This window comes from Melanotaenia boesemani, chromosome 6, assembly GCF_017639745.1.
Source record: "Melanotaenia boesemani isolate fMelBoe1 chromosome 6, fMelBoe1.pri, whole genome shotgun sequence".
In the NCBI taxonomy this organism is placed as follows: domain Eukaryota; kingdom Metazoa; phylum Chordata; class Actinopteri; order Atheriniformes; family Melanotaeniidae; genus Melanotaenia; species Melanotaenia boesemani.
In genome coordinates, this window is record NC_055687.1 from 17942951 (window position 1) to 17959947 (window position 16997).

At 38.5% G+C, this 16997-nt stretch overlaps 1 protein-coding gene across 1 annotated transcript; it reads right to left on the reverse strand.

Annotated features, from left to right (window-relative positions):
- Positions 1–524: 524 nt before the first annotated feature.
- Positions 525–7310, reverse strand: LOC121642225. The gene is made up of 6 exons (XM_041988826.1): positions 7123–7310; positions 5255–5617; positions 5009–5084; positions 4607–4685; positions 4095–4278; positions 525–3963 (listed from the first exon to the last, which is right to left on the reverse strand). The coding sequence occupies exons 2-6, from the start codon at positions 5603–5605 to the stop codon at positions 3382–3384; spliced, it is 1272 nt and encodes a 423-aa protein (XP_041844760.1). The 5' UTR covers positions 5606–5617; positions 7123–7310; the 3' UTR covers positions 525–3381.
- Between the last annotated feature and the right edge of the window lie 9687 nt (positions 7311–16997).

The window sequence follows — 16997 nt, forward strand, 5'->3', positions numbered from 1 at the left end:
ACATAAAAACAGCTTCTTTTGTATTTTCTTCACTAGCACTTCTTTCAACTCTTTATCTTGTGATTTTTTTTTTCAGCATACCACCATACAGAGATCAGTCTTGTGCCAACATGCATTTTTTTGTACCCAATATCAGAAATGCTTTTGAGAAATCTCTCGAAATAAACAACTCATATGAACTCACAAACTACAGCAATGTTTGGGCTCTGCAGTAGCAGCTGGTTGGAGGATCAGCCAGCACCCCCACTACTTTCAGTCAGATTAGAGACTGTAGTCTCACACCCCACAGCCCCTCCTTCCTCCCTTCATACCCCCTCCACCCACACTCACACACACTTCAAAATGTAGTTTCTAAATCTGCACCCCATTGAGTCACACATCTGTTTAGTATGAGCAGCTTTAATAAAAATGGGAATCTGACTCGCATCATCAAATCATCAAAAAAAATAACGGATGTATAAAAATATGTAAACACAGGTGGGCAAATGTCTCACAGAACAAGCATAAAATACAAGGAGGCAGGGTGACTTTCAAAATGTGTGATTTATTAAAAGATTTTTTTTCTTGTCATGTCATTATTGAAAAAGACAGAACCGGGAGATTAATATCACATTAGGTTGGGCTGAAAGAAAGATGGAGTCCTGTTAGGAAAGAAAACATACTAACTGGATTGAGTAAGATGAAGGAGAGAGGGCAAGGGCAGACAAGTGCAGCAGAGTGGGGGAGGGGAGGCGAGGGGGGAGATTTTGTAGCCAACTTCTACTATGTAAGGAGAAAGGAGTAAGGAGAAGGCAGCTAAAATAAACAAGACATTGTTATTTCTGACCAATCAGCAGTGGTCGCTGCAGTAGAAAACATTCACAGGATAAAACGGATAAACAATGAAAAATAAGTGCAATTGGTTCCTCTGTCATACTTTAATCATACAGTATAAAAACAGGAGGTGGAAGACACCCCCAACCTCTGATCTGTTAGCATCTAGATCTGTGACTGAGGGTTTGTACACTCCTTACTCCCAAAACAAACAAACAAAAAAAAAAAAAAAGCAGGCAGAAACATGATGGCTGCCTGTGGCTCTGTGTTCACACGTGGTGTGTTTTTTAGAGGGAGTCTGGTATGTGGACATCCATCCTCTCTAGATACATAAGTAGAGGATGAACTACTAATACCAATTCAAAAATTATTTTAATATTTAAAATACATTTTGCTATATAGGTAGATTCAATCACATTAATAAAAACCCCATTGAATATTTGTAAGAATGCTGTGATAAAATTTCCAAATAAAGGGAGAGCTTTATATGAATCTTCTACATTAGAGCTAAAATCAAAATAACAGTAGCAGCAGTGGAGGGTGGTGCACATAAAGATGTCCTCCTTAACATTTATATTTTTCTTTTTTTTTTTCCTTTTTTCAAGTTTTCAAGAGCACCAGCTTCAAGTGCATTTCAGTCTGTTCCTCCACTGATTAGAGCCAAAAGAAAAGCCCAAAAGGAAGGTTATACTCAGTACTTTTGACAAAATAGAAGCCACTGGTGTTGGTGTGCTGTTGGTGTGTGTATTAGCTGGAGATGTAGGTAGTGTGGGTTAACTGTAGATGCCAAGATACAACAGATAAACACTGGTTTCTAAGCAGTTGATGATACGGTCAATTTTGATGTTGTGTATCTTTGAAAGGAAGATGATGGAGAATATTTGTAGGCTTTCAAGGCCGAATGTGTACTAGTTTCGTAAAATGCAAACAATCAAAATGCAGCATGAATGTACTGAAAGCACCAAACATTTTTCTGAGCACATCCTATTTGGTAAAAGGCACAGTAGTCCAATTGTCCAGTCGTAACATTTCATCTTCTTGTTTTGTTTTTCTCCTCATGATAATAAACACAATGAAGTGTCAACAGCATCTTCCTAATAAACAAAAACAAAAAAACTAATGTAAGCCAAACTATGCAAGTGCACAGCAGGCTATACAGCTGCCCAATAAATAAATACAACAATAAATAGCTGCAGAGTGAGATCAACACATGAATAAATTAACTGTAATTTGTAGTGACTTGAGAGTCATATGTCTTTGCATGGTCCTTATTTTTTTCCTCTTTTCTTGACCCTGATTGCCGGTCAGCTTGCAGTCTGGAACATCTGATCTGCAGCATGATGGGTAAAGTTATGTGACTTCTGGTCGGCGGGATGTTGCTGATCTGCCAGCCAAGTGCCCAAACATCTTGGATTACATTCGGGGATTGTGACATCATTTTTCCACTTTCGCCAACAACAAATACACCTCACATAATACATGCTGTGTTTTTGTAATTCTTAGATCACTAAGCTATAGGATTTTTTTTCCTTGACTTCAATGTGATCACTGCACACCTGATGCCTCAGTTTTATCTACAAGTGAATGTAAAATAAAGCATGGATTCTGCCATAAGACAAGAATCAGCTTACTTTTTATGACTCACTCTAGACTGAATCATATTATTGGAAGCAATCATTGTCAATACTGACATCAAAATTTCAATTCCCCAACATCTTTGTTCTTCAAATTACACCAAAAAATAAACTTGCTTTTAATAACACATATCACATGTTTGTGTGGAGCATCAGATGTGTGCGTCCTCACTAGATGTGTCCAAGATGCAATACGGAAGTGACTGGAAGAGGCAGTGTAGGGATGCATTTGATTTATAGGGCTTCAATACTATCTGTCCCCTTTTTTCTGCTGTAGTCTTCGCATCAATGAACCTCCTTTATCATATTCATTTTCGTTGTTTACATTCTGCAAAATTGGAAGTTCGTACGATCTAACTGTTGGTATGCCCCCTTTTGGGATCTTCCTGTAAACGTAGTAAACAGGTAGGTATGTGGACAAGCGGACATTGGAGTTGGTTGCTTACATGAGCATGATGTTAACATGCAAGTGTATTTTTGGCCTTAAAGTTGTGCTAAAACAGCCATTTCTGAATTAACTGATTGCTTTCATGCTGTGAATACAGAACCTTCAATCTCTCCAATAATCATTATCTTTATAACCCTGATTTTAAGTGTTTTTTAAAACTCTTTTCCCCTTTAACAACAAACACTTTCGTTAAGATTTTTGGATAATTAAAAAACTGATTCTTGCTTATTGTTAGATTTGATTAACTGAAAAACATTATGTCCTGTTTGAAATAACTGTTTTCATTGTGGTCTCCAAGAAGGGACAGGTTTGATCTATTATAACTATCACAGACTCCACAAAACTTCACAAACTTTCCTCATCTATTTCTCCTTTAAAAGTATTCTCAATTACAGACCGTCAGCCTTTTTCCTTCTTCCTGTCACAGCAGCTTTTAAGCTTGATGGTATAGCAAAAGCAAGGCTGCGATCTTGATTGTTAGGTACCTCAGGTTTCTGAGGCTGTGGGCAAAGGCTGAAGAGTGGCAAGTGAAAGCTGGCTTTGACCCTGACATGTTTCAGTGGTCTCATTTTCATTCTGTAGTCCAACAATAGGCCGGCTTTGGCACCTGATTGGCATCATTTGATTATTGGGGTGCTTGGAGATTGTGGTGGAGGAGATAGAGCTGTCTTGCATTGCTGGATTGCCCCTCATGTTTGTTGTGAGGATGTTGTCATTGTTACCCACCACAACTGTTCCCTCATTTGAGATGTGGGTTTTTCGTGGGGACAGGATGGGAGCGACATGTACCCATGTCAGGCTTGGCTCAGAGCTTTGCCCTACATTGTACTTTGACCGCTTACTTGGTTCTTTGCCTTCACTGTCTTTTCCCCTCACAACATCATTTAGCTGGCTATTATTGACAGCATCTGGTGAATGTTGGTTTGCATCAGAAGCCAGCAGTGGAGAAGAAGGAGGGCAGTCCCTTACATCCTGATCTTGCCTCCTTTCCTCTATGCTGTGAGGGCACTTGATAGGTACGGGAGAATGTGTGGGGGAATCTGCACCAGTCCAGCTGAGTCTGCGCTTCTGGAAAATGAACAGAAATGTAATTTGCGAGTGAATGTGAAGTTATATTGATGGAGGTGTAGCTGGTGGGGGTAGAATGTCTTATTTGTGCAAGCAGGTTCTTGGACTCCAAAGAATGTAAGTGTTCTCACCTTGACAGGAATATGTAACTGATCCCTGTGTTTGTGTGGTGGGGTGGAGTTAAAAGTGTCCTGGAGGTAACTAGTAGGGGATGTGGCATCTCTTGAGGCTGTAGACACAGGCTGAGTGGAGACTTGGGGAAACCAAAGCTTTAACATCACCTCCACCTGGAGCAAAGTGTTCAAGTATTTCTCTCTGCAAGAGGAAAAGGAGATATACATTTTTGGCTTGGAACAGATGTCTGCACTTTTAGGACTCTGTTTTTACATCTAGTCTATGTTTCTATGGAAATTGTGTGTTTTTTCCTGCACTGTTGATGAATACTGTAATTATATCTACCCCAGGACAGTTCATTATATAACAGTAGATAAGGCTTGAAATATTACACTACCACACTGGGCTCTTGTTTTACAATAATTTATATTCTCAAATCAAAATGTGATGATCAGTGATGCTGCTGCAAGATCAGACTGAGTGGTAGATATAAAACAATGAGGGTGAAACAATGTGGATGTCATCTTACCCACAATTAGGTCTCTGTAAAACCCCAACAATCCTCTGGATGCGATCCATGGCAACACTCTGCTGGAAACTACTTAAACCTGCCAATCAAAAACATAACCCCCACCCAGTCAGCATTTACACTGAATTAATGCATATGTAGACACAAACTATTTCTGTTTCAGACATATGCACAGACAACACTTTTACTCAGGATATTGGTAAACCAGCTGAGTTATTGAGTCAGCCAAGAGACTGTCACCTCACACATGCTGCACTTTGTACAGCATCAATACAGACTGCTGCACAGTGGAAACTTCACTAGCACAGTGGAATGGTTCATTCGATCCCAGCCTGCATTTAGCCTCAACAACTTTACCTCTGCACACATGCATGCTGGAGACAATGATGTAAGGATGCTTACCATGGTCGAATCGGCCCCTCTTCAGTCCATTCAGCAGCTCGAGCAGGGGCCGTACAAAACCCTGCAGCTCAGCACACTGACAAAGAAAAAGGGAGAGAAGATAGATTAAGGTTTTGGTCAGCTCTTCCTTTCTGAAGCAGTGTACTGAACTTTCCTCTCAACTCATACAATATCTTGCTATGTCATCCCACTTCTCATCACTGTCTTGCTTTTGGACCTCCACACAGCCGAGTAGAACCCCCTTACCTTCTGAGCAAACAGCAGATCTCCCTCTGATTTTGGTGTCTGGCTTGTAGCATCCCTCTCAACCCGGTTGATGTGTGTGGCTTTGCTGCCACTCTCTGACCTGTACAACTCCTCTTCTTCCTCTTTATCTGTAAAGCCGTCACAAGTCCACTGGGACCTGGGGCTCTCTGATTCAACATCTTTTTTGGTCGTAGGCCTGCTCTCCTCACCGATAATGACAGAGGGAGAGCTGTCTGTCAAAAAGACGTCTGTGTCATCCTCCGCCTGCTCCGAGTCACTGAACAAGGAGCTGTTGCTGGAGCTCAGGGAATCGAAGGAGGGTGGAGTGGAAGTGCTACCTTGAGACTGCATCTCTTGTTGGGGCTGCAAGCAGAGGGTTAGGATTATTACAAGGGTAAATTCAGCTTAAAGAGAAGCAAAAACAAAGAAGGCTTTGATAAACAATCAAGTAAGAGGCAGCTCAAATAGTGCACATCCATAAGTTTATAGCAAAGATATACCTTCTGTTTTGGCAATACTCCATTTCTATTTTTCTCTACCAAAAATAACAACACATACAATCAAAATGGTGGGTAAACCAGTGTCCTAGTTTAACATGGTGCAGAGTGGGACTGGGGGAAGGCAGAAGGCACACAATGATGGTTACATGTTTGACTCCCATTGAGGAAGCTGGAGACTGGAAGAGAGTAAAATGTGAGGGGGATGGGAGCTTGTAGACTGGTGAAATCAGAATAGGTTCTCTGCCTCTCTACCACAGCCTCCAGTATTCTCTATAGCCCCTCCTCTTCTATGTCTCGGGCTTGCTCTCCATCCCCCCTTGGATTCACACAGACACACACAAACCACCCTCTTTCCTCTCCGGCTGCATTTCTCTATGCCTCTCATCTCTCCCTATGCTGCCCTCAGCTCATCCTGTTCGTTATGCACACAAGCTTGGTGCCTCTCTCTTCCTTTCCTTTCTAAACCAGCTCTCCTCCTCCTCCTCTCACATTTTGGATTCTGTATCTCTGGCTATGAGCCTTTCCCATCTCTTAGTCTATGCAATCTCTGAGTGTCTGCTGCTCTCTGATCCAACAAACGCATGTGGGAAAATGACAGGGGGGTAGAAATGCATGCAGCTGTTAAAAATGCACCATATCAATTCATATCAATGTCAGTCAAAACTCACAAACACATACTGGATAGTGATAGAATTTTTGGCCCACACAGATAAAACAGAAGAGATGGTTTTCACTAATATTTCACTTATAAGATAAGTTTTTAGCTTTTACAACAGACAGGATGATTTGTCATCCACATTATTTGTATGTCTGGTGGATAGAAAAAAACAATGTCACGCCTTTTCTCCTCTCTTTTAATGAGGACATATTTATATTCTTATTAATGATAATTTCGAGACTTTTTCAGATTTGGCTAAGGCTGTGCTGGATGGAGCTGTGGTAGGATGGGATGGTGTATGTGAGCTTAGGCAAAGGCAGGTGTTGGCTGCCTGTCTGTGTATGCGCATCACGATGTCCACAAGAGGAATGATAGACCATACATTTTACTACAAAGTTCAAAGCACGTTTGTAACAGCTGACATAATTTACATGCATATAAAATGAACACGGGTCACAAAACAATGAAGCATAAGTATTACATAATTTATAATAGTTAAGTTGAGCCAATATAAAAGCTCTGTTAACTTATTAATTCAATAAAGAAAAACTGTTTTAATACATACAATAGGTTGAGAAAAAAAAAGAAGTTTTTGTCCATATACGAATAGTCCTGGAGCACATACAGGATGTAACGGGGCAGGAAATTCCTTTAGGCTAGTCAGGCAACTTCGGGAAACGTTAGCTACCAAAAAACGGTTAAACACTCACCTTCAGTTGTTTAAAATAGCAGCTGCCAAAAAATTAAATAAATCTAAAAAATAAAAAAGTAATATATTGAGATTCTTTATCTCCTGGTTGAATTAAATAAATCCGTCAATACACACTCCGTGGCTGGAGCAGCATCGGAGCGCCCAGCCTCAGTTCTCACACACGGTCACCACCCGACCGTTCATCGCTCTTTGCCTGATCTAGCTCTTTCTCTCGGCAGTTTACGAGCGTCAACATGTGCGTGGATCCACGTGCCAGGTCTTGCGCATATTCTATTGGCTGTCGTCTCGGCAGTGGTGCACGCCATTGGCTAAAGCTTCCAGCCAGTGATTGCAATACTAGCTTTTGATTGGATGTCAACCCAAGCTCTTAGGGCCCTGCCTACTCATGTGTCGCCAGTGTGCATGGTGTCGGGAAAGGCTGCTCTACTACAGGGAGTGTAAACACACGCACACCCTACGGACGGAAAGATGCACAATATGCGTCTGGTGTACACAGAAATTGTAACTCCGCCCCCACACATAGTAGACATAGGAACCCCGACCATATTGTGGACGCCTCGGAAAACGACATTCCTTATGCAACCAAACGCACCTATCACTGGTTTAGTTGAATAAAAAGTGATAAAAAATGTTTATTTTCCTCCATCAGTATAGGCTAATTCAAGTGGGAAAATTAATAGAATAAACTTGTGATAATGGTTAGAATGTAAACTTCATGCAGGCACAAAACACATCTTTCTCTCCTGTGATCTTACCTCAGATTACACTAGACCAGGGGTAGCCAACGTCGGTCCTCGAGGGCACCAATCCGGCAGGTTTTCCAGTTTTCCCTGCTCCAGCATACCTGACTCAAATTAAATGGATCCAACAGCCTATAAGGATCTCCACAATGACTTGTTAGTTTAAGTCAGGTGTGTTGGAGCACGGAAATCTGGAAAACCTGCCGGATTGGTGCCCTCGAGGACCGACGTTGGCTACCCCTGCACTAGACTTTATAATCAAATGTATGTTCTGAGAAAATATCATTTAAAGCTGCTGCCATTTTTTAGCCATACTGCAGCATTTAAATCAGGTCATTATCTTCATGTGTTTTCATTGAAAATAGATCACAACCCATCTCCAGGCAACTTCAAAAACTCTCCTGTTTGATTCAAGCAGGATTCAATTTTCACAGCAAACAAGGCTTTTATACACTCCCCCAATACTTGAATACTGTTTATGAAGCTACTCAAGTGTAAAGTAAACCACCAATAGATGCTGACGTATTTATGAATATGTTGGATTATACATCCATAATATATGATATTTTTGGTAACATTCAACAGGCAGAAATAATGTATGACTGCTTTTAAACAGAATGGCAAGGAGATCAACCACTATTTTCAATTATCTCATACCAATTAAGATATATTTGTTTATATTATTGTCACTACAAGTGTTTGATTATCCTTTTGCTGTTGTTTTTCTACCAGTTTAATATCAATATATTTAATTGAACTTTCTTTCTGTTCAATCTTCAGTTTATTATATTCAAAATGGGATATAAATTAAAATGTTAATTCATTTAAACTAATACTTTGAAATCAAGTCAAATGATCAGTTTTCTAGGTTAATGTTAAACAGAAATAATACAGCATTGTGCCTTCAGCTTGCTAGAGAGTGAACTCAATGACCACCTCTTAAAGCATGCACTGCAGTAGGCACTATTCTGTATAGCCCATGTTGATATACATACACACCAACACACATGTATTCTTTTCAACATTCATCAAATACATTTGTATCCTCCCTCCACATGAGGATTAGATTGATGTTTTGTAGTTATGTTGGCTTTAAGAAGCATTTTTAGATGTGAAATGCTTCGTATGTTGCTGTGAGGGATAAGAGCCCACCCTTCCCCCATACATACAACATACATATGAACTCACTGACACCCTCTCCTCCACATACACATTGCAGGCTTTGTCCTTGTTTGGTTCATAATACAATTCTTTGAGAATTCTAGTTCTTATTCCAGTATATGTCTCTAATTCTATCTGAAACATATTGGACCATACTCCTGCCATTGCAAGTGTTTCTTGATTTTGTTTATTATTATTGGTTTTCTGTTTTAATATGTGTAAAGGCTCTATTTTGTGGTAAGTTAAATATTTTATTATTTTATTTTATTATAATTTAAACTGATTTGCATTGGTTGTCAATTTCACCTAAGAATAAATCCAAATGTAGTCACTTTTCTAGGTTCATGGTGACAAATAATAATGCAGCCACTTGCCTATAGCTTAAAAGCAGGTGAACTCAGTGACCGCCTTTTGAATCAGGCACTGCAGTAGGCACCACCATGTAGAGCTCACGTACACATCATCAACCACATCTTCTATTCTCATCACATATAATGGTATTTTCTCCCCACATAAGACTTAAATTAAAGGTCACATGTTTTGCTGGCTTAAACTGTATTTTTAGATGTGAAATGCCTTGTAGGTTGCAGTGAGGGATGAGGAGCCTGCCCACCCCCCTCTATACATACAACATATACATTAACTCACTGACCCCTTCTCAACATACACATAGCAGGCGATGTCCTTGTTTGATTGACAATACATTTCTTTGAGAATTCTAAGTATTCAACACCAACCCCTTCTAAGTAAGAAAGCACAATAAAGGTTAACCTTTGGAGACAGGAAACCAGGGGAAAGGGTTTTGCTTGTATATATAGTATAGGTTTGAAAAGCTTACCATCCCCCCCACAGCATTCCTCTACAACACATGAACCTAGTGAACCTACTTTGAGTTCATGTGTGTTGAAGACAACCCCCATCACTTCCATCCTTCCATCTCCCTTTCCACTGGTTCCCATCCCCCACCTGTTTCCATGGTTTTTTTTTTCCTTGCTTCGTCCTTTTTCTCATTATCATTCTCTGTATTGACATGCTTGAAACACCAATGAGAGTGGTCATGGCAAGCTTAAACCTATGAATGAGGCATTTGTCGATGAATTGGATCAAAGTAAAATGTGTAAAATTATTTCCAGTGTGGTAATTAGAGCACTCCTAATTTGAATGGTGATGAAAATCAAAATTAGACATAGATGACAAATATTCTGCTCTGAAGTTACAGTGCAGCTCAAAGGATTTGCTGGTGTTGGAGCTTAAATAGGAGTATATTCTGTTATTTTTAATGGCTTTACATATAAGGTATTTACCTTAAATGTTGCCCCCTTTGACAGCATGCAAGCTGCTCAGCAAGTGAAAGCATGCAGAAGGTCAAATGCCTAGGCACGTGTTAAGAGAGCAAGACACCACAACAGAAATGTTATCTGTTTGTGGGAAGAAACAGCTTTAAGAATGACAAAAGAGTAAAGTCTGTCCAACATATCACATGTCCTTTAAACACCAGGGCGGCTTTAAACACTTACTAACTACTACTTTGCTCTCTTCTCTGTAAATGTATTCCAAGCTTCTTATTTATCCTATTTTAACCACAGGAAATGTACATACACACTCACACAAATATTTGACATAGTTTCATTATAGTTTTCAGAAAGAAACAAGATATAGCATACAGTCTGTTTTCTTTCTGTTTCTGTATTTTGCTACAGCTTCAATGACTGGGTATATCACAAGAAGAAAATTCACATTTGAATTGTTTTTCCATTTTAAAACATGTTTTAGTTCAAAGTATTGATCATTATATATTTAACAGTTACAAACATCTTTCTATAGGTATCTTATAGATAAGTATTGTCCACTGAGGAAATCTGTATTGACATGAAAAGAAAAACACCATTATCCTGTGGGCCAACCTTATATCGAGAATGAAAGCTCTTTATTTATGCATTAGCTGAAAAGATGCCAAACAAACATTAATGTTTTATTTAAATCTAGTCGAGCTTCATCATCTTTCAAGGCTGCATAGTTTATCTTTATCTAGCATTTTCAAAGCAGAGCCATGTGTACACCACCAGAAACAGGGCTCTTCACATGTCGGAGAAACGCTCCGCCGCTGGATTTATGAATGAAATAAAACGACACGCCCCCCTACCGAGACGCAGCCAATTGAGCCTAAAGTAATTGTAACCACGCCCTCATTGGGATGCTTAGCAGCCAATTGGAGACCAATGTAGGTTACTGCTGTTGCATAATTTGTGTGGATGCTTCACGTTGGTGCGGTCCGCTACACGGTAAGACAGAAATGGAGCGGACAGACAGACAGACAAGAAGGTGGAAAGCAAATTAAATTGGAATCTGGCCCAGAGTTGTGGTTACTCGTAACCCGCAAAACAAATTTGCGAGCAACCTGTAAAGACTAAGGATTTTTTTACATAGTAGGGTACACTATATTATGCAGTAAATTATGTAACCTCTGCAGTTGTATTTTAAAGTTTTGTTTATCATTGACTCCACAATGTGATGTAATTCACATCAAAAGATTTGGCCGGAGCCTGTCTGGGATTGTAAGTGGAAATACATCCGAACAGGCTATGTTAGCGAGCCCACTTTGAAATGTGTTTCATTCATACAGCTATTTAAGCAAAAAGGACTAAGAAGCAGTTTGGTGACCGTTTTGTCGACGACGTCAGACACAACTTCTGTGACTGTAAAGCACCATCTTCTATCAGATGTTCTTATATTTATGCTCTATGGGTCAGGTTCAGGACTGTACTAGATCTTTCCACCGTTACAGAAAACATTCAAATGAATGTTTTGTTTTAGGGTGTATTTTCTGTCTTCTGTCTGAAGCAACCCAAAATATGTCACGTGGAGAGGGCTCCTCCTAGTGTTCACAGTCTTGTTTGAAAGTTCTTTACTGTACTTTGAGTTTATGTAACCTTTCAACAGAGACAAACTCTAAATTTAAAACAAAGAAAATAAATAAATAAATAAATAAAAAGATCATTCACAGGGTGACTTTGTTCAGACTGCAAAAAATCTTCATACAAACATTCCCTTACAGAATGATGCAAGTTTGAGTAATCCTAACAGAGAAAGATAAAGCTGAATGTTCCCGCTGAAAATACAGCATTTCAATTTGGAGATCTGAGGAGAGCTGAGGATGGTAATCCCAGCATGAATTGATTTTCACAGCACATGTTCTACTTTTTTATTTTTAACAGTTGCAGTTTTCTCCACAATGATTGGCACTGAGCCAGAACCCTGCAACTATAGCAGCCAGAAGAATTAATATTATTTACATCTTTGCTTTCCTAGTATAATCTGATCAGTATTATCCGTATATTGATTGGCTGATCATCAGCAATTAATCTGCATTCTGATAATTAATAATTTCAGTCATATTCTTTGGTTTCATCTTTTTTTAGGTGTGTATTACTTAATGATGCAACTATTGTAATGTTAAAGAAAATTTAGCTAAATGACAACATCCATTGTTTTGTAATTTCTTTTCACTTTTATGACAAGACAACAGTGATATATGCATTATATAAAAATAGCTTATCATATTGTCTTTGAATAAGCATTTTCAAACAGTTCAATCAATAAAACCCCTCTCATAACTTTTCACATAATTTTTTAAACTGTAGAAAAATGTTAAAGCACTGCCACATCAATGTATTATTAGTGCCTGCATGACCCCACTATTTTCTTTTCTTTATTTTCTGCTTTTCCCTCCAAAATGAAACATAATTAGCTGATGTTATTCAGTTTGTAAAGGGGGCAGTCAACAAGCTGATGATTAACTCATATATCTGATATATCTGAGCATCCCTTGTATTATAATGTGATTTAAAACAGTAATATGAGTAATAAGCTTATTATTGTGCTTGTTCTGATTAGCTTAAACAAGAAATTTGACACCAAAGTAACACTGGACCCTTTTTTGTTTGTTTTTGTATTTTTTATTATGGTCCAAAAAAGGGGAATTATTTAACAGAGAAGTCACCAGTGATAGAGGAATTCAGATTCATTACTTAAATAAAAATATATAGTAAAATATTTTGATTTTAAAACTATTTACAAAACAGTATCTTACCAAAAGTATTGCAGAATGAATACTTTGTGTTATCACATTTTGAATACAGATGCAACATTTTCTGCACAGCACTTTACTGTTGAAGTGACTTTTAGGGTTTTAATATTTACCTTTCAGGTCTAGGGAGGTGATCTCTACCCAGGGGATGCAGGAAAACTAAAACTGACATAAGAAGAGTAAAAGGAGACCAACATAAAAACAGGTAAAACATACACTAGGTAATATAGGTAAAATATGTAAAACACACTGACAAGCCATACAGTTAAAGCCTCTAACAAGTGAGTAACACAGCTGATCTTGTTATAATGCTGGTGAAACCTGCATCCTGGCTTTCTTGTGGCATTTACACTTGCCACTTACCTAAAGTTTCTGCCTTCCCTTGCAGGATAGGCATGCAAAGGCCAAACTGATTTAGAAATTTAGGTTAAAGACAAAGAGCCTGCGATGTTCACAGACTACTGAGATATCAATCTAAAAGGATGTGATAACAACTATGGCTAGCAAGCCCAAGCCATAAAGGCTCCACCCCACAAACCACAGGACCTAAAGGATCTATTTATAAAGTCCCAGTACCAGGCACTCTAGGACACCGTCAGATGTTTTTTGTCCACGCCCTGACTGGTCAGTGCTTTTTTGGCTGCAGGGCAAGGACCTTATTAGCATTAGGTAGGTGAACATGAAGTTTAAAGATTGATATCAGATTGATACATGCAAGTAGAGAGCCAGTTTCTCACAACTATACTCAGAGCAAATGTACTTTAATGAAATTACACTGCTAGAATTTGATCAACTAAGGAATCAATCATTTTGTTCTGTTGTCTTATAGTAATTACTGTGAGTTGTATTTAAATATCAGTATTATTATTTTTGGGCTTAAATATAATTAATATAAAAATGAGATATTGAATGATAATCGTGTTGAATCGTCATATCCTACACAAAGTATTTTAGATAACATACACAACCACCTGGATTTACGACTACCTCACAAACAGACCACAGTTTGTGAGACTGAAAGGTTGTGTGTCTGAGATGGTGGTCAGCTGCACTGGAACACCACAAGGGACTGTACTTTCACCATTTCTATTCACGCTGTACACCTCAGACTTCCAGTACAACTCTGAGTTCTGTCATCTGCAGAAATACTCTGATGACTCAGCAGTTGTTGGGTGTATCAGTGATGGACAAGAAGCAGAGTACAGAGAACTGGTCGGTCAGTTTGTGAAATGGTGCGGTGACAATCATCTCATCTTGAATACCAAGAAAACAAAGGAGATGATTGTTGACTTCAGGAGGAACAAGAACACACATAGAAGTGTTTCCATCATGGGAGAGGAGGTGGAGGTGGTGGAGGAATACAAGTACCTTGGAGTTCAGCTGGACAACAGACTTGAGTGGAAAAGCAACACTGAGTACATTTACAAGAAAGGTCAGAGCAGACTCTACTTCTTAAGGAAGCTGAGATCTTTTAACGTCTGCACCAAAATGTTGCAAATGTTCTACAGGTCTGTTGTTGAAAGTGCAATCAGCTTTGCAGCAATCTGCTGGGGCAGCGGCATCAGAACCAGAGACTTGAAAAGAATTAACAAACTGATCAAGAAAGCCGGTTCTGTGCTTGGAGTAACTCTGGAGCCGCTGGAGTTGATCATCAAAAAAAGAATTCTGTACAAGCTGACGAAGATAATGGAAGATCCTTCACACCCTCTACACAACGCCGTGACGAAACAACAGAGTGTGTTCAGTGGGAGGCTTGTTCAAGTCCGATGCAAGACAGAGAGATACAGAAGATCCTTCCTTCCAGCAGCTATCAGGCTGAAGAACAAAGCCCTTAATTAATTAATGTGATTGTTTTACTAAAAAATTACTACTACTACAATATTGAATTTCCCTTTGGGATTAATAAAGTATTTTTCATTCATTCATTCATTCATTTCATTCATTCATTCATACCGGTCAAAAGTTTAGACACGCTAACTCATTCAAATCAAGTGGGTAGGTGTATCCAAACTTTTGACTGGTACTGGTACTTTTTTTTTTTATTATTATTGTTATTTTTTTTTAAAGGCATACCTCAAATAAGTACTACTTCTGTGTCAAGAGTATAATCAATGTCTTGCTGCCATTGACCGATCCTGCATCTTTTGCAGGACTCTACAAAGAATTGCTGATATGAATGAAGTTCAAGGACAAATTAGTGTTCGGAAAAAATGAAATCTGTAGATCAAAATTGTGCTGCGCAATTCTCAATAAAACAGTAATCAAAGCTCAAAAATAAGGTGGGTGGTTTTGAAAATATCTTTAAATCCAGAGAGATCTTGTTTTCTTATTGCCTTGTTGTCTTCCGTACATTAGGCTTGGTGGATCATGACAGAATCATGACACACCTGACAGATGGAAGTGGTTGAGACTACAAAAGCCAACTTCACCCTCACTCTCTCTTTCTGTGGCAGATTGTAACCTCTTTGTTTAATTTTGGATTTTTATGCAGCATTCTTACACACATTTATATACCTCCGCTTATGGAAGTACATCACTTCCTTTCTACATTTGCACACGCCACGTTGTTCCATTGCCATTACATACAAGGATTTGAACATGTGTAGCCCTCTGTGTGGACTCCTATCTTCTTTTGTTACAAAATGGACCAAGTTGGTTACAAATCCAGCCAGGATTTCAAGTCTAGTATTTGTAGAATATTAACAAAATCAAGGGGTACAATGTTATCCAATCAGGACACAGAAAACACTTGTTTGACCTTGCCTTGTCTTTAACTATCGGTTATTAAAATAAACTTCTGGCATGTTACCCACCACTTTATCCTTATAACCTGTCAAACCTTGTTATGCTCTTATAAAAGGAGACTGTGACATTTCATATTGTGTTGTGATAACAGCTCATAACCCATAAAGTACACTACAGTGTGAGACTGGTGAAGGCATTCTCTACTAAACTAACTCCACCTAGTGGCTTAAATAAACATTTGTCTAACTGTAGTGATTTATCAGTGAACACAAGGAAAATATGTCCTTTAATGCAGAAATAGTTGCAAAAATAACTCATGCCCTACAACTCATGCCCTACATGCCCATAATGTATAAGCATGTAGGGCGTGTGCAGGTGTTCTAAAGATTTTCTGTCACTTTAAATGCAATGTTATTGAAAATGAATCATTTGTTCTGAATTTGAGCTGTTATCATGAGGTTGGAATATGATGTGAAGAGGAAGGTTTATTTTTATTGTGTGTGTGTGTAGATTTCATATCTGTAATTCTGGCTGTTTGATAGTCTCCAAGAATGGTTGTCCATCACCCCCATGAAAGGCTGAGGATGCTGCTGGATATGTAATATTGAAGTTTCTGCCCATTTCCATGTAGTTGTGTAATGCTCATAGCCTGTACTTGAACAACACTTAAATATCCTAGTCTTCAAATTCTTATAATTTATAATGTCATCAGAATTTTAGTCAGTTCATTTAATTTGAATCTGTCTTTTGTATGACGGAGCTTTATTACAGTTTTTAAAAACAATACTTCTGGAAAATAACACATAAATGATACATCTCAAAGATTAAGTTAATGATGACTTATCTGTACACTGGATGAGGTACAATTTCTACAATTTCTCACTATTTTTTTATTTATTTATTTTTTTTGCCATGTCCAGAAATTACAAGGCTTTTCTCAACCAGACAGAATAAAAAAAAACTTTACATGGTGATTGAACTAACATGCCCTTTTCAGTTGTTTCTCCATTTTGATTCATGCAGCTACTCTTTCCTAACTTTTTACTTGCTAACCTTCAAATAAATAAATAAATAATGGTTTACTACAATCTCACCAAACAGTACCCTCTAAATGGATTCTTACTTACTTGTCCTTTGTAT